Source organism: Conger conger, chromosome 2 (genome assembly GCF_963514075.1).
Source record: "Conger conger chromosome 2, fConCon1.1, whole genome shotgun sequence".
Taxonomy (NCBI): domain Eukaryota; kingdom Metazoa; phylum Chordata; class Actinopteri; order Anguilliformes; family Congridae; genus Conger; species Conger conger.
The window spans coordinates 50110081-50131706 of record NC_083761.1 but is presented as its reverse complement, the minus strand read 5'-3'; the positions used below and the strand labels follow the sequence as shown (position 1 = coordinate 50131706).

The following is a 21626-nucleotide window of genomic DNA, read 5'->3' as shown; positions in this document are numbered from 1 at the left end:
CCAGTCAAAGTGGTACAACCTCAACAAACCAATACAAGCCTCCCTTGAATTTGTTACTGACCAATCACAGAGAAGAATGGCGCGAGGCTCGTCCTATGCAGGAAAGGAAAAACGCATGTTGTAGCGTCTTCCACAGAGATCACATCACTGCGATCAAGTAAGAGTTGCTTTCGCCAAAATCGAGCTTTGTTTTGTGAAGTTGCGAGTGAATTATTGGCCCATTACTAATTACACACCTATCCAGACATTAATAATTCATCATGTACTATTGTAATGAGGTTACATACCCAGGCCTCGAACGGAATGTCGGATATTCTGGTTTCATAATTATGCTATAGGTAACTTTGCACCAACCAGCTTGCAGCAAATATATATTTGTAGACGTGGCTTGAATGTGGTGTCAGTTCTGGCTAATTTATATCATGGTTTAATCTGTTATGGGTCTCTGTTTGTAGATGGGAATCCGACTGTCCGTCTATGAGTATTACTGAATTACATAGCTTTTAAAGAGTAACCCAGGATAAATCTTTCCTCCTTGTGTAGGAAGGAACCCAAACGAGCTGTAATGGAATTTATTTTCATGTCCCTGCAGGTATATGTACAATAATGTGTCCTGGATGGGTGAAAGCATCTCTGAGACGATTTACACTGCCCTTTAAATTGGCTTGCTCAGTCTCTTTCTATACACATCCTCTCACATTATCCCACTCCTTTTTGTCTGCCCAGAAGACTATTGGATCTTACTTTTACTCCACATCAGTTTATGCAAATTGTAAAATTAGCAAAAAATTTCTTCCCACTCCTTCTTTTTCTTGTTCTTTCTCCCAGTCAGCCTCTCTGTTCCAGTCCAATCACTCCTGTGAACCCATGGATTTATCAGAACTCTTAGAGGTGCTTGAACATTTGGCCCCCCTGTCATTGGCAGAGCCATGGGACAATGTAGGCCTCTTGGTGGAGCCCAGCAAAATCCATCCTGTTAAAATAGTCTTACTGACTAATGATTTGACAATACCTGTCATGGAAGAAGCAGAGGCCATGAATTGTGACCTCATTGTCTCCTATCACCCACCGCTGTTTCGACCAATCAAGCGGTTACTTCAAAGGGATTGGAAGCAGCAGTTGGCTATCAGGGCAGTCAAAGCAGGAATTGCAGTATACTCTCCCCATACTGCCCTGGACAGTGTGAGAGGTGGGGTCAATGACTGGCTGATTGGTGGAGTAGGTAAGAAAATAAAATTAATATTTTTGGAAGTTTGGGGTAAGGTGAATAAGATGTGTGGTAGGATTCAAGTTATAGTTATGGTGAAGATGCATGTTAAAGGATGGACATTAAAAATCTTACTGGCATGACTCAACACAAAAACACAAAAACTGTTTCTGTAAAATTATAGAACATAGCCTAGGCTATATGCAAGAAAATAACATGAAATAAAAGCTGATTGTCAGTATTTTGCTTCATTCATCTTTTTTTTATATCTCAAATCCAAATCCTTAATTATGTTGACTCTAATGTTAACATACATCTGGATGGCACTGTAGAATAATGTTTATATAGCCTTTTTGCTCAACTTTATCAGGGCTGAATGTGAATTATTTTGAAAGACATGAATGCATCTGATCGCACAAACACAATTTAAAATTCCAGATTTGCAGAATGGGTTAAAACAAAAAAAAAACCTCTGTTCATATCAGGAACAAAAATATGGAAATCTGAAGGTGATATTTACATAATCATTTAACCATACTTAATTGACTTGTCTCTTTCAGGCAGTGGCAGAGTGTCAGTGTTAAGTCAGGCTGCCAGTAGCATTCCCCCGAGTCACAAACTGGAATTCACTGTGAGAAATCAAGAGGAATTGAAAATGACTCTGGCTGAACTAATGGATGCAGGAGTGAAGTTACCGTATACTACCACCAGGTGCTGTACCATATTTCTGTATGTACAATGGGGTCCAAAAGTCTGAGACCACGAGTGAAAATGCCCCTGAGTAAGTGTCCCTGAGTAAGACACCTAACCCCCAAATGCTCTTGACAAGCTGGTTGGTGCCTTGCATGGCAGCCAATCGGCATTGGTGTGTTAGTGCATGTATGGGTATTGGGTATATCCCCCTTTTGCTTTAATGGCAACGTGCACTCGAGCTGGCATGAATTCCTGCAAAACCTGAGGATCCATGTTATCCCAGCTTTATTTTCCAATGTTCTGAAGAGCATCTTGTGATGATACTGAATGCTTGGCTTTTGTCAGCCTTCAAGTGCCCCCATAAAGCTTGAGGTCAGGTGATTCTGCAGCACTCCTTGCTCTTCTTTGAGTAGTAATTGCAAAGCTTTGAAGTAACTTTAATTTGTTTAATTTTTCAAAATCCTAAAACGTTCTGTTTATTTCCAGGATTACATAATAAAGAATTCCCAGATTTTCAATGTGGTCTCAGACTTTTGTACCGCACTGTATGTTCTCTGAGTGTCTGTTTTTTCTCTATTAACCCTTTGTGATTGGCTTGATATGATCTGTTTAAGAGCCTGCCCTACAACTAACCTCTCTGTCACTCATCTCCATCTTTCTGACCATTGCATTGCTTCCTTCCCAAACCATTCTATCACCAATCTGTCTCTCTCCCCTTCCATCTCTCCTCACTCCATCCTCCTGTCCCTTTTCTATCTGCTGTTTCATCCTCCCTTGTTTTTTTATTCCTTCTGTCCTCTCGACCTGCCTGCCTGTCTCCATCTACTCCGTGGCTTTCCAAAGGTGGCTTGCTTGATGAACTCTCCCATTTTGGTATCTCCTCTTCTCTGCATCAATCTCTGCTGCCAAATCAAGCACCCTCCATCTACTCCTCCCTCCTATTTCTGCCAAGGATTTTGCTTCCTACAAAGTCGAAGGCCAACAACATCGGAGGCTCCTTTCCCCAGCCTCCTCCTAGCCCTCCTGCCCCCTGTGTGAACCTCACTGACTCTGGCTTAATGTCTCTCTCTCCTATTTCCCCAGATGAAGTGATAAAACTTGTCTCCATGAGTCAGCCTACCACCTGCCCTCTCAAGCCAATCCTCCCCTTCTTCCTGAAGGCTATCAATGCCAACCTGCTCCCTTTCCTCACTACCATCATCAACTCTCAGCTATCTGTCTGCAACCCGACTGCCTTCAAATCAGCTAGAATTACTCTTCTCAAGAAAACTTCCCTTGATGCATGCACTTTCAAGTACTACAAGCCAGTATCACTCCTTCCTTTTTTTCTAAAGAACTTGAATTGGCTATTTTTTAAAGGAGCCCTGTCACACTTTTTTTCAATTGAGCTTATTTGGATGCTTTGGATTAAATGCTTAGATTATGTGTAGGTATTTTTAAAATCACCATCAGTGTAGCCGCTTCCTAAGTATGGGGCAAAACTCCTCCAAACAAACATGTTCAGTGATGAAACTACATAATCAAAGTCTGTGATTTAGCTAGCTAACTAGCTTCGTAAGAATTATGAGAGACTGGGGCTAGCTAGCTAAATTATCTGGTTAGAACTGGACCAGAGCATCGTTGCTCAATCTATTTCATTTCATTCTCAGGACCCCAAATAGTCGGGCGTCAAGCCTGCCCAATCCACTGACACCGTGCTCCCTGCTGTCGCTAAAACCACCATACCACTAGAGCTCCCTCTCCCTCCTCAGTCTTCATTTTCCTAGACCTGTCTGCTGCCTTTGACACTGCTAAGCACCAACCACTCCTCTTCAGCCTGATGGATTTTGGAATCTGGGCCTGTGCTCTCATGGTTCACCTCCAACCTGTCAGACCACACCTATCCAATATCATGGAGGGGGTCTCTTTCTACTGGTTGAACGACTTGCAGTCAGTCCCTCCCTGCCTTCTGGCATAACCTGAACACTCATCTATTCAGGAAATACCCCCCCCCCCCCACACACTCCACTTTGATTTCCATTGCCATCCTTCACATCATCTCCAATCCATCCTATATTTACCTACAAAAACCTCTCTATCTTCCCTTCCACATGTTAATTGTAGTGACAAAGTATTACCTATCACTGGTGTGTGTTATGGCCTGACCATTAACTCTTATTAACTGCTACTTGGAATGTTGCTGAAGTTTGTTTGTGGGCTAATTGTAAGTAACTGTGGATAAGAGTGTCAGCTAGATGCTTCAAATCTAAACGTGTATTCCATCCTGTCTGCAGGTCTGATGATGATGGGTACAATGTATGCCTCACCTGTCCTGACTCCGTCCTGGCTGCTACAGTCCAAACTCTGTCACGATATGTTACTCCTAAGGAATCTCTTGCAATACTGCAACTTACCAAGGTAACTTACCAAGTTGAAGCCTAGCCCTTTTTAAACAAATCCTAATGTGTGCTTGTGGTAGGTTTGTATTTCTGTACATCCCCCTGTCAGTGCCCTATAACTTGACTGCTCTATCTATTTTCCCTTCTATTTTTTCTTTTCTGGTCCAGCCACCTCTCCCAGGTTGTGGTCAGGGGCGACAAAGCATTTTGGATGAACCCATTTCCATAGCTACAGCTGTGCACCGAATCAAGTCACACTTGGGGCTCAGCCATGTGAGGCTGGCTCTTGGTGACCAGCATACTCTTGGTAAGAGAGATACCAAAATGATCTAAAGCCACTATTTAGCTGGCCCATGTATAGTCGGCACAACCCTATAGCCGGCACTACAGATATACAGTTGCCCCAAAAGCTCCATCTGTGTGACATATCTGTGTCATTAACCCTTTTCACATATGCACCCTGAAATTGTAGGGAACTTTTAACATTTAGGGGTGATGTGTGAATGAGAGAGAGCATTCCAGGAAAGTTGCTCTGGCAATTTGCTGGCTCTAGACTTAGTAATCCATCCATCCAAAGATATTCATCCACCTATGTTGTTTGTTATTACTGCAAAAGATGGAGCATGTACATATAATAGTCATACTTTACGAACTAGCTACACAGTACAGTCATAATCACACAACCATGTCATATAGTTATACAGAAGTTTCTAATCTCCTTAGGTTCTTAAAAGTGTATGTGCTTATTAAAATGCGGCAGGATGTTAGCTGTTAGCATTCACATATTTATTTATTCACAAGCTTCTTAACCTTAGCTAAATTATCTGGCTTATAAGCAAACCTTAAACTCATATCTCATCTGCACTATATTGGCTTTGGTCATGCTGTTAACACACAGTAGTTCCATCCGTCCCATTTTTGCCTTTTTTAAAATATTTGACAGCTTGTTCAGACAATTACTCTTATCTATCACCAGGTTAACATAAAAACTCAACAGCAAAAAAAGCGACTTGTCCTGCTGGAAAAGTAAAAACAGCAATGTTCTGTATGCAAGTGTGTTAAGTTATGGGGTTAAAAAACATACATATATGTTAATGCTCTAATAGTACTGGGGCTGTGATTTATTTTAGAGTCTGAAGTCACCACTGTGGCAGTGTGTGCTGGATCTGGAGGCTCAGTTCTGCAAGGAGTGAAAGCTGACCTCTACCTCACAGGTAGTATGCGTAGTAAGCAGTTTTGCGTGTAGAAATAAAATTTGTAAACATGTTTTCCTCAATCGAAATTGTTTTTATTCTCAAAGTTGTAATTATTTTACATTTTGTTCTTTTCAATGGATTTGTATAGGTTATTTTTTTGTATTGTTTGTGTTTTGCATTCTCAGGAGAAATGTCACATCATGAGGTCCTGGATGCTGTGGCTGCTGGTACAAGCGTTATTCTGACTGACCATAGCAACAGTGAGCGAGGTTTCCTCTCTGTGCTGAGAGAAAGGTTGTCAGTGCGTCTCTCTGACTCCGTCTCCATCAAGCTGTCCCAAAGGGACAGGGACCCCCTGGAGATACTCTGAATCCATAAGGAATGCCACTGTTGATTAGACAATAATTGACAGTCTGAAGTGACTTACATTCTCCCACAAATGTATCTTAAATGAAACCTATCAGGAAGGTGCAGCAAAATGTCTTGTATAAATCAGTTGTGTAAATCAACAAAGACCAGTTGAGCAGAAAGCAGAAAAATGAAGTGTCAGTCCCATGTGTCCTCCAGTGTGCAGCTTATGGACCTGCATTCACAGTTGTTAAATAAAATGTACCAAAAAACATACACCATTTTTTGTTGAGAAATAGGACTTGGAACACAACTCTGAAGTACTTGACACAATCTAAACACAATATAAATGAACATCCATATTTTGGGAACCAGTTGAATGGTGCAATATAAAACTTCATTTGTGATAAATGATATGCAGAAAAGCATAAAAAATGTATTAAATAATATGAATGGGATATATTCCATATGCATGGAATATCAACCTGTATCATTCTTCTGCCTGGTGGCTGAGCAGTTGCTGCTGGAAGTTTTGTTGGTGAACCAATAGGTGGCAGTGATTAGAAGGCTATGTCTGGATCAAGCAAATTGATGCGTGTGCTTTAATTTAAATCTGGTTTTTATTTTATTTTATTAAATTAGTTTTTGTCAAATTCCCAACCCCCATCAACAAATTAAACACATTCCATAATGTCACATGCCATTTATTATTCAAAAGCAGGCTGGTTCCTTATTTATAAGCATACTAAATAATAATAAAATATTTTTTGAATGTATTTAGATGCTCACCAATATAAAATGGGGTCACGTCACTGAAAATTCCCTCTATTGTGTTGTCAACAGTGTTTTCACTCTTTCTCTGAAATATTCACTGAAACGAGATTCCTTGGAACTCTTCCAAAGGAAGTCCTCTATTAAGATGTAGCCATCGCAAAAATAAATTTTTGTCGTAAGACGTCAACCTTTTTTGGCATAAAATCTGAAGAACCTTTTGCCGATGCGCAACAGACTCAGCATGCGTATGGAAAATGCTACAGTTTTGTTAGGCAGACGAAAAATGCTGCACCATTATGCTGCAAATTATACACCGTTGGAAATGTCATGAGCTAAACATTTTTGTCATCGTCTCTATAACATTCCTGTAGTTGGTTCTTTGATATCCTGAAGTTATTTGGAATGTTCTTACACATGAAATGGGGAAACATATTTTCTCTGCAACTACGTTACAAATACTGGTCAGAGATGGTTGCACTTGGGCTCATCGTGTTCGAGAGAGACTATACAAAATGTAATAGCATTTCTATGTACAAGTACTTTTGTAGAAGTGTACAATCGCAAAATGGACAACAAAGATAATTGCTCCAGAGAAATTAATTAAACAATGTTAAATGTTGAAACATTTTTAGAATGAGAAACTTATGCATCTTGTCACTTGTTGTAAAGGGTAAATATAAATGTCTGCATTTATATAGCGCCTTTATCCAAAGTGCTGTACAATTGATGCTTCTCATTCACCTATTCACACACCAATGGCAATTGGCTGCCATGCAAGGCACCAATAAATTGCTATTGTATCAGACAACAGTGGTCCTGACTGAACTTTCATGTACGTAAATACTCTGTTCCAATACTTTTTCTCAACTAAAAATTGGGTGGTCTGATAGCAAAGGTACTATGTTTGAAGTAGTTTAGCTGAAATTCGGAACTCTTGTCCCAAGTGTATTTAGTGTATTGCAAAAACAAAGGAATTGGCCTTGCTGTTCCAATACTTTTGGAGGAGACTATGTGGATTTCTAAAAAGCAGAGAAGGTGAGGTCCCCCCCACTTGTGTTACCACCCACATGTTACAAAATAAAGAACTGTTGTTGCTAAAGCAATGGCATCTTAAAATAGGATATACAGATAGAACCGTGAGTTTTAACACTTTCATGTAAAAAAATAAAAAAATAAAAAATTGAATGAATGCAAAAAAAACCCGGGCCCAGCCCTGGTCGAAAAGGTTTTTGAGAATTGCTGGTGTAGAGAATGTCTGCTGCATTCACATTGTATTGGAATTTCCAAAATTATCAGGAGATATGAGAACTTACAGATGCATCTGAAAAAATTAGAATGTTGTGGAACATTCTTTTTCCGTAATTTAATTCAAAAAGTACAACTTTCATATATTCTAGATTCATTACACATAAAGTGAAATATTTCAAGCCTTTTTTTTATCTTGATGATTACGGCTTACAGCTCATGAATATCAAAATATCTCAAAATATTAGAATATTAAACCAATCAAAAACAGTACCCTCCATAATGTTTGGGACAGAGACCCATCATTTATTATGTACTCCCCAATTTGAGTGCTCATAAAGGGCTTTTTACTATATTTTGATTTCACCATATAGAAATTACAGCAGTGTTTATACATAGTCCCCTCATTTCAGGGCACCATAATGTTTGGGACACAGCAATGTTATGTAAATGAAAGTAGTCATGTAGTATTTTGTTACATATCCTTTGCATGCAATGACTGCTTGAAGTCTGCAATTGATGGAAATCACTAGTTCCTGGGAGTCTTCTCTGGTGATGCTCTGCCAGGCCTGTATTTCCGCCATCTTTAGCTCATGTTTGTCCTTAAATTCTAACTTAAGCATATGCAAGGTATGCTCAATCGGGTGATTGAGTTGGCCACTCAACAGTTGACCTTTTTTTTAGCTCCTTTGTTGCTTTAGCAGTATGTTTGTGATCATTGTCTTGCTGTAGAATGAACTGCTGGCCAATGAGTTTTGAAGCATTCACTTAACTTGATATACACTTCAGAATAAATTTCTCTACTACCACCAGGAGTAATATCATCAATGAAGATAAGTGAGCTTGTACCATCGGCAGCCATACATGCCTAGGCCATAATGGTTCACAGATGAGGTGGTATGCTTTGGATCTTGGACAGTTCCTTCTCTCCTCCATACTTTATGGCACTTGATTTGTGCCAAAAATCAGACATATGACAGGCTACTCTCATATCGCGGTAAATCTATCTACTGATGCTGGCAACTCACTCGCTTGGACTAGCGATCCACTATCCAAAACTAACAACTCTCTCACCTGGACTAGTGACTTACTTGCCTAGACTAGCAAACCACTCGCCTAGTTTGATTTTCTTTATAATGGAGATAATTATTTTGTTGTCAGCTGTGGACATCTTCCTTGGCCTGCCAGTCACCAGCGCTCTCTTTCTGCAAAATTATGTTCCAAACAGTTGTTTTTGGTAAGCCTGATTTGGCTGATGTCCCTAACCGTTTTATTCTTGTTTCACAGTCTCATAATGGCTTCTATGACTTTCATTGTCACAACTTTGGTCCTCATGTTGATAAACAGCAATAATAGTTTCCAAGGGTGATCGAGAGACTAGGTGCTGCGAGTTCTCTTATACCTGTATTAAGGAGGCAATTAAACACACCTGAGCAATTACAAACACATGTGAAACCCATTATTGGCCCGTAAAATCTGAGAATGTACACTTTAACCATGTGTTAATTCTGTGATTCCAAATCTAAACTTCTGGCAAATTGATACATAATGGGTCTTTTTCCCAAACATTATGGAAGGCTGCATATATTTTTTTAATGTAAGACTAGTTGATTTATTGCATCATTATTAAAGCACACTACACATGTTGGTAACTACAGTTTATGTCAAGAACTGTATTATTTAGTTTTGTTTTAGTTTCATTTTAAGTATTTATTTTGCATATTTATCAAGAATACCAATAATTCTGGACCTGACTTTATGCCTCTTGATGAGGCTTTAATTTCAGTAAAAATTAAAGACCATTCTTCTCTTAAATGAATCACAACTGATGGTTTCACTAAAGAATTAAATTGAAATATAGCCCATGAAATGGACATGAAAATACAGAGGACATCATGGCCCCGGTCTCAGTATGTCTGCCTGTCTGTCTGTTTGCATGAAAGAGTGTAGATTTAATCAAAAGGTCAAAGGTGAGGACTCTGAAATCAAAAGCCTTTATTTGTATATTACCTTTCATACATTTGATTTGAAGCCAAAATATTTCACATTGTCCATGAAACAAGTATTTGAACTTGACAATATAGAAAGAATAAATTATTGTAACACAAAAATAGCAGTGTGTTCGATATCATTTGAAGAATATGTTCACTCGGATGAAGTATAGAGTAAGCTTTGTAGTCACTGGTAAACAGAAATGGAAAGTCCTCCCCATTATTTTGTTTGAATTACAGGATTTGCTAAGTAACACAAATCTTCAGCCAGGAGGTTGAACTAATTAGTGGAATCAGCTGGCTGAATTCATAGGTGGAAGAAATACATGGCTGGACTTTCACTTTCTGAACCTGGATTTTCCACCTCTGGTGGTGAAAATGGGAAGCTCCCACTGGGCTGTCTTGTTTCTATGGTTGCATACATTCATAACATTGCTCAGTTTGGTCTTATTTCTAGCTCAAAGAAGGTTCTTTCTACTAGCTACTAAGATGAGCAGTGTGTGGGTGTGTGCGAAGATAGTTTGACAAAAGACTGGGATAGTCAGTCATGACTCCTGTAGCTCCCACTGAAAATGCTGCCTTGATATCTTCTTCCACGTTGCAAACAAAGAGGTGCACCTGAGGAAGGAGAAGAGAGAAGGAGGCTGTGTAAACATGCTTTATATTTTATCCCCATTTCTATTTTTGTTCCTATTTAAAATTATAAATTGCATTCTAAGGCCTGTCCATTACTGCAGCATCCACATGCACAGTTGGTGTAGGGAGGGAAGGCCACTAGTAGAACAAGATAGGTATATACCCACTAGCTGAAACCCTCCCTCCCAAGGTTATGTTGCGGCCAATTATGTGCTTAACTATGGGACTGCCAGCGAAAGTCAGCACTGGCACTGTCAGGTTTCAGTGTTAGAATATTAGCTGCATCACTACACTGAATTCCAGTGTTTCACAGGATAAATTGCCTGACAGCCCAGATACATCAATTTCTATTAGAATTTTTAGATTTTCATTTTTTCATATACAACCATGTTGAAGAAAAGGCTCAAGCTAGGTTTTGAAACAGCTGGTAGCTGGAAATTTCAAGCTGGTCAAAACTCGATTTTACACCAGGGAATAGATGTAATATGAATGGTCATTAAAGTAATTTAAAGGCTGGTGTGATGCTTGGTTTTTCAACCTGTGTCTGTGTGCATGTGTAGCCTATGATTACAATAATTCTCAGTAGAAGCCAAAACATATACAAACAAAAACACATAGCATTATAACATTATATTCACCATTATCATTGAATACACCACAGGACAATGAAACAAACTCTATAGGAAAGAACACCATTGTAATCGTGACTTTTAAAGCTCTGCATGGTCTTGCACCAGTTTACATATCTAACCTGCTTTTACCCCATATGCCCACAAGGTCACTCCTTGCCAGGCTACCTGGTAGTCCCAAAAATATAAAAAAAACTGATGGGTGGTAGAGTTTTCTCATACTTTGGAACACCCTTCCAAATAAAAAAAAGGGAGTCAGACTGTCGAGGACCCGGCCCTAGGCCCGCCTGATGAGAGATTGACAGAAGATGGGTGGGGCAGGAATGCATTGTTAATCCCTCGCACATGCCATTGAGGTGGTAGTAAGAACGCCCGTAAGAGGAAAAATATGTGGTTCAGAGCTAATGTGCAGCCCTACTTGTCAGCAGAGGAGTCTGAAGTCGGAGGACTTAGATTTAGGGTACTAAGGAGCAAGGCTAAAGGTCTGACTGAGGCCATGCGTAGAATGTGTTCCAGCATGACCTTGGAGGAGACTCAACATGCCGAACGGGCGATTGGTGACCCAGGGGGTCTGGCTTTCACAGAAACGGTGAATATAATAACATTTTTGTATAATATTGTTATTCTAATACTGAAAGAAGATTAAGAGGCTTTAAGGGCCTCCCTGATTATAGCACTGACAATTTGTCGGATAGATTCAAAGGACTGACTATAGAGGAGTTGGGGGATGAATTACACTCGGCTATTAGTTGGATGTCTTTTATAGATCCCTTAAGGCACCACAAGAAAGAGCACCTATAGAATGTATTGAGATGGTGGAGGGCACTTACTGCTGGCTTGTATGAAGTCAAAGTGTGGAGAGAGTCCAAGAGAGACTATGACAGTGAGGCAGATAACAGTGATGAATAGGCTCATTAAATAAGTTGCAAGAGCTAGTGTTGTCCCACTCGGTATAATGGGGATATTTCTGGATGAATTTCTTACCAGAATAAGTACACTTCTGTACAAATTTCAGGATATATAAGGAGTGAGCTTTTAGACGTTAAAAAAGGCTCTTAGGACTTTGCTTGACGAGGAGGGCGGGACGGCGTGAGATGGCTATATTTGGGGCATGGGTGGTAATTATATTTTATATTACTTATAAGGTAGACGGTAGCATTGTTAGGTGATTTAAGGTAATACGTTTTCTTTCTGTTTCTATAATTCATATAATTATCTCCGTAGGATAAGGGAGCCATAGGATAAGGTAAAGGCCAAAGAGGATGGATATTTGAAGGGTGCATCTTGACATTAACAAAGGGGTCATATGAACCTTATGTGAATCACGTAAAGGCACCGGTATACGGTTGAAAGAATATAAAGCAATGAATGTGACTAGCAAACTGAAAGATGATATTTAACCTGTGAGCTGTATAATTCTATTCTTTTGATTATAATAAAGTATATCTGACTATAATCATATCTGAGAGAGGGTGAATTAATAAAGAAAGGGTCTTTTAGAGGAATACAGTGAATACAGGAGATCATATAACAGCGTTGCGTCACCCCACTTCACTTCGAGACTGGGCTGGAAGTTCAGTAGAACTTACCAGTTCTCCAGGACGTTCGAAGATACTTAAAGGAAAAGAGAGTTTGTCTCCGAGACACCTCCTCGTGGGGTACTGCTCGTGGGAATGTGAGGTCTGAGCTCGGCACGGGGTCCGGGCTCACGACAAAACACAGTCTCAATATTCTAATCTAGATTAAAACCAATTAGGCGTATAAGCAGTTATAGCTTGGAGGGGTGGCATCATAATGTTTAATTCTGTATATGATTGCCAGATAAGGCAAATGGTTATTTAGAAATCCACACGGAACCAGTGGCACTGAGTGTGCAACAACAGTGCCAGTGGGATTAGCTACAACCTTAGTCACTGGGTAGATAAGTGTGGTACATGCATTTCTGTTCAATGTTATTACATGTACTAATACATTTTAGTGCCTAACATCCTTTTCTGTTTTGTCTTCTTCCTGCCACTTCCCAACCCCCATGGACCACTCCAACCGGACCCCTGCTCTGAGCTCATGGACTGCTTCAACCGGACCCCCGCTCTGAGCTCATGGACTGCTTCAACCGGACCCCTGCTCTGAGCTCATGGACTGCTTCAACCGGACCCCCGCTCTGAGCTCATGGACTGCTTCAACCGGACCCCCGCTCTGAGCTCATGGACTGCTTCAACCGGACCTCCGCTCTGAGCTCATGGACTGCTTCAACCCAGCTCCTCCCCTGGTCCAGCCGACTCTTATGCACACTTTGACACATCCCGGAGCTACAGATTCATCCCCCTACTCCAGACTGTACATCCACCACCATGGACTAGTTTATCTACTAGTTTAATACATCAAATCTCAACTTATTGGCCAGCGAAGGATGAGCATGCCCCTATAGCCAGGTTCCTCCAGAGATTTCTTCCCATCAGGGAGTCATTTACCTCATATGCTATTTGGGGGCTGAGGGCTGATATTTTTTCTTCCCTTCTGTTACTCTGTAAAACGTCTTTGTGACAGTCTGCTGTGAAAAGTGCTATACAAATAAAATTGAATTGAATTGACTGTTACCTGAATTCCTCTCTTAGCTAAGTGTTCGAACAGGCTTTTCCGCATTGTTAGTCTGAAACAAGAAAATAGTATTGTCAATTTAACTATTTAAAGGTAATATTCACTATTATCAAGGATTGATCCTGATTGAAATTGCAATAATGCTCACTTTTCAATTAGATAGATGACCATTCTGTTCTTTAGAATAGGAGACTCAGGAATATACATCCTGAAAGAGATTAGCATAAGTATTATATAAACAATGGTAGTCTTTTGACAGCAGCAAGATATATACTATTACTTAACTCTAATAGTGACAATGTGCAATGTGAAATTGTGCTCACCTGTTGAAGACCTGGGGTAGGTATATCTGCAGAAAGCTTTCTCCCAGAGGTACAAATGGCAACAGGCCACTGTAGTACAGCAAGAGCAACTGCAGGCCTCTACGTACAGTGAACATATAAGGCATGGATGGGTTCTGCCCAGAGAGTGACATAGAGAGAGGATTTTCAGTATAATCATATAATCAATGAGGTAGAACAGTTCAGACTCGCAGCGTGTAACAGAAGTTGACATGGACGTATGTGTGTAGTACTGGACAAATACAAACAATATGATGGTTTATACAGTATGTTCAATACCAAAACTTCATTGTATGTTTATATTTCACACATCCATTAATAAAGATAGCTATGTTCACTTCAAGTTAGGTACCTTTCTCAAGATACTCAGGATTTCAACCTCCACAAACTTCTGATTGCAAGCTTTTTCATTACCACTTTTCTGCACTGGCACCCCATAGCTTTATTAAAAGTATCGACAGACACAGAGCGATACTACAGACTACCAGACAATGATGCATACCATTGCAAACTCACAGTGTAGTACAAATACATGTCCAGTAGCATACTGGCCAACACTAGCAGTAGTGCTGGCCACTACTACATACCTATTTTTACATTTCACATTTACATTTTCACATTTCAAACAAGACAAGACATACATAAAGAACATGCATGCATGCATACACCAATGAGCCAAAATATTATGACCACTCACAGATGATACAAATAACATTCATTATACCACGGCGCTGAAAAATAACCGAATACCTTGGGCAAATACGGCATTCTGATTGGCTGAGACGTTGTCGTGAGCCACGGACCCCTTGCCGAGCTCAGACCTCACGTTCCCACGAGCAGTACCTCACCATGAGGTGTCTCGGGGACGAACTCAAGTACTCTGAACGTTCTGGAGCCCTGGTAAGTTCTACTGAACTTCCAGCCCAGTCTCGAAGTGAAGGGTGTGATGCAAATCTGGTATACGATGTCCTGTATTCAATGTATTCCTCTAAAAGAATCTTTATCACATATGATTATAGTAAGATATACTTTATTATAATCAATCAAAAGAATAGAGTTATACAGATTACAGGATATATATCATCTTTCAGTTTGCTGATCACATGCAAGTTACATATACCCCTTTAGCTCTTTCTAATTTACCTTTCCACCATGATGTTAAAATTCAAGGTACACCCCTCAAATACCCATCATCCTCTTTGGCCTTTACCTTATCTTATGGCTCACCCTTCACGGAGATAAAAGCTACTGAACTTCCATTAATACAATGGGTACGAACACCCCTAAAGTCTACTACTTATTTATATCGTATATAGTATCTTACTGAAAACGAAAAGACATAAAAATGAAAGGAAACTTATAACATTGAGCTTCTATGTACTACTTTTCCTACTTTTACAAGTAATATAGATTATAATTACAACCCATGCCCTAAATATAGCCATCTCGTTTTCTGCGGGATTTGATCCCTCCTCCTTGCTGTTGATGAGCTCTTTGAACAGCTGCATTGGTTTGGGAATCTGGGGCAGGATCAGGACCCAGATTTTCAAAAGACGTGACTTTGCACTTCGTACTTCTCCTGCCTGTTGTATGGGATGTGCACTGGTATGTCTTCGAACACGTTGGGGGTTTTGCAGTGCAGCCGCAGCATATGCCTCTCCTCACTGACACTGAGGTTAGGGGGGGGAGGCTTCAGGTTCTTGCGTGGGTCCAGCAGGAAGGTGTTCTGTAGCGTGGAGGAACCCCGCGTCCCGTCTGTTGGCCTCCAGGTGCAGTTCATGGTTCCAAGCATGTCGTAAAAGCCCTTTAACTCTTTCACCAGCTTTTCTGTATGATGAGGGATGCGCATGAACACCTCTTCGACATCAGTCCCGCTGCCACAACTCTTGGGCTGAGTCCGCACCGCGTACGTCACTCCTCTCTCCATATCCATATCCTGGAGTGGCGCGCAGAGGGAGCGCGCCACTCCAGCTTGACTACAGCTGTCCTGCGTTGCTCTCTCTTCAACAGCCCATAGATATCTTCAACAGCAAAATTCTAAGAGGGTTTTTTCTTCTCTCCTTCTTTCTTCTTATTTTTTCTCTGCTTTTTTAACGTCTAAAAGCTCACTCCTTATATATCCTTAGCTCGTATAAAAGTGTACCTTTTTTTGATAAGAAATGTCCCCAATATACCGAGTGGGAAGACATTTATCTCTTATGCAACTTTTTAATTACCATATTCATCACTTCTGTTTGTCCCACTGTCATTTTCTCATACCTCAAAAGACGTGTCATGTGAGAGTGCATTATTTTCGTATAACCTTGGTAACGAGAACAGATCGAACATGTGCGTAGAATTTTTTCTCATTTTAATTAGCCAATTGAATACTATAATGATTAATATCATATAAAATATATCAATGATTAAATGGAGTTGAATATATATTCATAAAACATGTAAATAAAATTGCTATACATAGGGTGTCATAGCTTAGATCTTCGTTTCTATGGCTGACCTTTCTTCACATTACATTTAATTGTATTGCTTTATTAGAAGATTGGAAAGAGTGCATCTTCTGCCAATTTCTTCAGCGAGGCTCACGAGTTAGTTCCGACCGTAGACTTATGGTATAAAAATGGCTCTGAGGGCCCAGACACCTCCTTCTGAGTTTGTGCAGCACGCTGGAGCCAGATCTCATAAAGTCCACACCCTATTCTTTCAGACCATGGTCAGGTGCTTTCCTTCCTCAGCACCTTGGGGACTTGCACAGGACAACGAAAAACATATCGCTGTCACCCTCCTGGGTAATTACAGACAACATCTCTCCTATAATTTTTTAAAAGTTGCCTCCATTTTAATGTCAAACCATTTTTGTTTTAGGCCAACCTCTTCCAGAGTACGTGGATCTCGAGACAAGTTTGGAACTTTGCAACAATATGTCTTCCCTGAACCTGACATTCCACTGCTTACTCCCATTTTACTATGCAGAGTGTAATCACCGCCTAAGAAACAACACCACAGCCATTGAACCTGCTGCCTTCCAGGCTTCACAGCGAAGGAAACCAGGGGACCCTGGGAAACAACCAAATACTTTTAGGTTTTCGCTAAATTTCTGTTCGTAATCAAACAATTCATGTTGTTAAAGGGCAGACTCAGAGCTTTTATGAAATTCTTTTTTTAAATACATTTTGGTTTCAGCCTAATTACAGAACTTTTCATATGTAGTCCCCCATTTCAATGTTTGAGACAAATTAACTGAATTTCAAATAAAAGAGTCATGTTTTGTATTTGTTTACATATCCCTTCCTGGTGTCTGTGCCCCATCAATGTCAGCAGAGTTGAAACTAAAACTCTTGGATCTCAATGGGAATTGGGGAGTGGGACTAGATTCAGCTGTAAATCAGTATGGAACATTTGTTTTGGCGGTATGCGGAGGACCAACAGCACATTAGGCATAATGTTTTGGCTCATTGGTGTATAACACGAAGCAGATACAAAAACTGTGATATATATAGAGAACAGCAGAGCAATATGAAGACACACACCTTTCTCAGACATTTGTTCATGATGTCAGAGTCTTCACTTGCCCACACAGTGATTTCTTCTCTTTCATACTGCTTTACAAATGAGGATACCTATGGGTGAGATAAACACAGAGTTATTGCAGAGCAATGTCCAACTGAGGGGACTGCTCACTACAAAGCTGAAAATAAAATCACATATTCATTTGAGAATACTGCAATAACATTTGGAATTAACAAATACAATGCAAGAACCACTCATACAAACATGTTTTTTGCTAGAACAAGTGATTTAAGATAACTCGCCGCATTCACCTGTTTTCTCTTATTAACAATCTTTTCTTAGATGACATTATTATTACATTATTGGCATTTGGCAGACGCTCTTATCCAGAGCGATGTACAGTTGATTAGACTAAGCAGGAGACAATCCTCCCCTGGAGCAATGCAGGCTTAAGGGCCTTGCTCAAGGGCCCAGCGGCTGTGTGGATCTTGCATTGTTCATTTTTGCCTCAAATGTTTTCAGAAACGTATTTCCGAAACAGACCGTTTAGGGAGAATAATAGAAAGTTTATCAACGATTGACCATATTGTTATGTTTTGGCAAAAACCAACAAACCACACTCTACCCAATCGGGTATCGACTATGTGGCAAACGTCCTTTAGGACTGTAGTCTGAAATTAGGTGCATTTGTTATATCTGATGTGGCACACTCGCACAAGGCCTTCAAGTGAAAAAAGTTACAGAAATGTATGATAAGAATACAAAAATGTTCTTGCATGAGGCCCAATGTTCCGACTAAATACCACAGAAAAAGACAATATTTAGTTTTTAGGCTTGTCCAAAACTGAGCAGCAATGCATGCAAGCCACTGAATAATTTCAAATAGATTGCAAAGACATTCCCTGACAGGGTTCTGTGCTTACCTTGCTCATAAGCAAGGTGTTATCTTCCTTGATCTCAATGTTGACAGGCACTTTTGGGAACTTCTTGAAGAGGTCCTCAAGTAAAACTATTTTTCTGTCTTCCCCCGTGCTATACCTGCCTATGGGACAAAGGTGATTTAGTACAGGATATGAATCCTGAGTCTGCTTTGAACACTGCAGTACAACGTTCAACATTGTACAAGGAATGGAATTTTTACACAGATCAGCAGCTGCTTGTTTGTGTATGTAGTTGGAGTCTGTGCAACAACAAAAAGAGAACAATGCATACCAGCATAAAATGTGACCTCCAGTCTTTCCTTATAGAGAGGCAAGTCCTGAAACATACAGTACATTTCTGTAACAATTTTAAATGAATGTCCTAGCCATTGTATGACAAATAACACCAATAAACACAGGAGATATGAACACAAATAACAACTAAGTAGCCTATCAGTGAGTAAAGTTGATGACAAAATGCACATTAACAGACCAACCACTCCGTGTTAGGACAAGTCGCATACCTTATAAGTTCAACAGCAGAAATAGTTGGGTGAATTGATTTTAAATCAACACTATATTAGTAATAATATAGATGGATAATGCCACAACTTGAAATTATATTATTAATGATAAATCAAACTCATTTAGTAGAGTCGCTTTATTGACACAAGTAGAATTAAGTTGTGTACTGACCTCTAGATTCAAAGATGAAATTGTGACATTATGCCCAGTCTGTCGATCCAAGTTCTCATCATGCGATACAACCACGTAGCCATCACGGGTCAAGTGACAGTCTAACTCCAACATATCTGTCCCTACATTCACTGCACTGCAATTACAGGGGGGGAAGCGAGATTAGGTTAATCTTTTCCTTCTTCATATGTGGAAGAAAAGATTGAATACATTTTACTCACTGTGTGAATGCTTCCATTGTGCTTTCTATCCGCTCTCCTGCTCCTTGATAAAAAAACAAAACAATTACAGAGTTACTTAACATGTAAATAGGTGGAAAATGGGTTATGACCCATTTCGTATCAGCACATTTTTTTCTGTATTAGTCATTATCACAAATCACCTGTTACCTCAAATATTTCTTACCCCCTCTATGTGAAATGTGGGTGCAGTGGAACAATCTTTTCTTCTTATGTAGAATATGAGGGTTCTTCAGCAGGTAGCGGGAGAGGAGGACATAGCCTCCCAATGCTGGGATGATGTAATACAAGTAACAGGTCATCCTGACCCCCCACAAAAAAGCTAAATCCATCACCAGACGAGTAAAAATATGTACTAAAAAGACTTCACAGTTACTCAAACTACTTTTAAATCAAAATATAAAATAATTTGAATAAAACCTTAAGTAGCAAAAAGTTGCACGATGTATTACTACAATACAAGATCCCCTGTGTTCAGATTTCAGACAAATCAATATTGACTTCAGTTTCCTATGCCTTTAGCAAATATATTCCCTCAGCTATTCCTTCTGTAGAACGTCTTGTGTTACAAGAAAACTTTTGTTCCTTTCTCCTCCCACCTGTCTTTTCACCTATCAGAGGACATCGTGAAAAGAATGCAAATTAATATTCAAGTTGACAAGAAAAAACTTGCTCTACAGGTTTGCAAACTGTCCAGATATTTTACTTTCTGTCTCAAGTTTCTTCCAAGCACCAGATGTTATCTACTCGGACCTCTGACCCTCTAGCTCTCCACAGTATTACAGTTATTGTACTGTATTATGCATACTATACTGTATCAACACAATTTCCTATAGTCACCATAATCATAGCCTCAGTCTCATAGTGTCCTGCTATCTGTTATATTCCATATACTTTAATAATGCTGTATCTCTGTATCTCATCATCCTAATGACACAGTCTTCCTCTCCCGGTCATTTTATTGCCTTCCTCCTGCTGTTGTGAAACAGAATAAGCATGACAGCATGTGGCCAAATACCACAAAACCTAAAAATGAAAAATCCCTGATGTGAAAATAAGTTGTCACATCATACACATCATAAGTTGTCACATCATACCTTTACAGCTATTATATATATATAATATATATATATTTATTAATTATTAATTAAATAATTTTCTCACTGAGCACTTTATTCGATAGACCTGTACACCAGCTGTTTAGTGCAAATATTTAATCAGCCAATCATGTTGCAGCAACCAAATAAAACAAAAGCATGAAGACATGGTGAAGAGGTTCAGCTATTTCTCAGACAAAATGTCATAATGGGGAAGAAATGTGATCTAAGTGACTTTGACAATGGAATGATTGTTGGTGCCAGACAAAGTGCTCAATGAGTGTATATATCATATTCTTCAGTTAGTCCTGTTAATTTGAATGAAAAAATATGAGTAAAGCACATCTAAGAAACAGATTGAGCGAGAGAATGTGGATAGAATTGCTAGCCAGATCCAGTTCCCTGTGATGACCTTAGAACAAGAGAATGTAGGAATGCATACACTACACATTTCACTGAACTTCCTTGAGTGTTGTTAAATATTCACTCTAGTAGTGCCTGTAAGATTAATGATTAAATACATCTTTTCAGACAAGCTCAGCATTATCTGTATGTGTGTGGTGTTAGACTTCTCTGTATTTATCAAAGGTTTGTCTATGATGGGTGAGTTCAGTATCTGCAGTGAGGCTAACCACACTGGTACACACTGTGCAATGTTTTGTTATTTTTATCTGATTTTCCCCCCTTTTTCTCCCAATTTGGTAGCCAATTGGACCCCGTCTGATTCAATTAGGGCTAGTATTAGATACACCGCCCACACCCCGTCCCTCGGCGGCCAACGGGAGAGTGACACGACTTCTTCAAGCCGTCTCGCCTCCCAAGCTGTAACCGTGATTCCGAGGCGCTCGAGGTGCTTGTTTGTGCGGCTATCTACTAACCCTGCCAAGTCCCTCCCTCTGGAGCAGCAAGCCAATTATTGCTGCTCCACGTGAGCCGGCCAAACTTGGCTTTTGGCAGGACCGAGAATCGAACCCAGGTCCCCGGTGTGCAACTGCAGCGAACTGCAACCGCGAGTCTGCTGTGTCTTAGCCTGTTGCGCCACCACGGCTCTCACACTGAGCAATGTTTGCGTAAACTGGAGAGCAGGGAAATGGCGATATGCACTTATATATTCATGGAAAACAAGGGGAC

At 39.9% G+C, this 21626-nt stretch overlaps 2 protein-coding genes across 3 annotated transcripts; one reads left to right on the top strand and one right to left on the bottom strand.

Moving 5' to 3' along the window:
• On the top strand, positions 1-6096 carry nif3l1 (NIF3 NGG1 interacting factor 3-like 1 (S. cerevisiae)). Of its 2 annotated transcripts, none has more exons than XM_061226398.1 (7): positions 1-157; positions 829-1222; positions 1768-1918; positions 4174-4297; positions 4447-4585; positions 5409-5492; positions 5660-6096. In XM_061226398.1, exons 2-7 carry the CDS (start codon positions 868-870, stop codon positions 5842-5844), a joined length of 1038 nt encoding a protein of 345 aa, XP_061082382.1. In that variant the 5' UTR covers positions 1-157; positions 829-867; the 3' UTR covers positions 5845-6096. The 2 variants fall into 2 exon arrangements, with proteins under 2 accessions (XP_061082382.1, XP_061082373.1); XM_061226389.1 differs by having other exon boundaries at positions 64-157; positions 593-1222.
• A 3987-nt stretch (positions 6097-10083) lies between these two features.
• On the bottom strand, positions 10084-19700 carry gdpd3b (glycerophosphodiester phosphodiesterase domain containing 3b). The gene is made up of 10 exons (XM_061226412.1): positions 19565-19700; positions 19381-19423; positions 19160-19295; positions 18756-18801; positions 18467-18585; positions 17564-17653; positions 14019-14152; positions 13844-13903; positions 13696-13747; positions 10084-10450 (listed from the first exon to the last, which is right to left on the bottom strand). Exons 1-10 carry the CDS (start codon positions 19698-19700, stop codon positions 10310-10312), a joined length of 957 nt encoding a protein of 318 aa, XP_061082396.1. The 3' UTR covers positions 10084-10309.
• Between the last annotated feature and the right edge of the window lie 1926 nt (positions 19701-21626).

What these genes read in the sequence shown, in the direction of transcription:
- nif3l1 (XM_061226389.1), top strand. Translation starts at nt 607, where the DNA reads ATGTGTCCTGGATGGGTGAAAGCATCTCTGAGACGATTTACACTGCCC. An exon ending in TTACCGTATACTACCACCAG is followed by an intron (nt 1,919 to 4,173) that starts GTGCTGTACCAT and finishes TCCTGTCTGCAG; the next exon opens with GTCTGATGATGATGGGTACA. An exon ending in TGGTGACCAGCATACTCTTG is followed by an intron (nt 4,586 to 5,408) that starts GTAAGAGAGATA and finishes GATTTATTTTAG; the next exon opens with AGTCTGAAGTCACCACTGTG.
- gdpd3b (XM_061226412.1), bottom strand. Translation starts at nt 19,700, where the DNA reads ATGACCTGTTACTTGTATTACATCATCCCAGCATTGGGAGGCTATGTC. An exon ending in CCACATTTCACATAGAGGGG is followed by an intron (nt 19,424 to 19,564) that starts GTAAGAAATATT and finishes TTTTTTATCAAG; the next exon opens with GAGCAGGAGAGCGGATAGAA. An exon ending in GTCATCTATCTAATTGAAAA is followed by an intron (nt 13,748 to 13,843) that starts GTGAGCATTATT and finishes TTCTTGTTTCAG; the next exon opens with ACTAACAATGCGGAAAAGCC.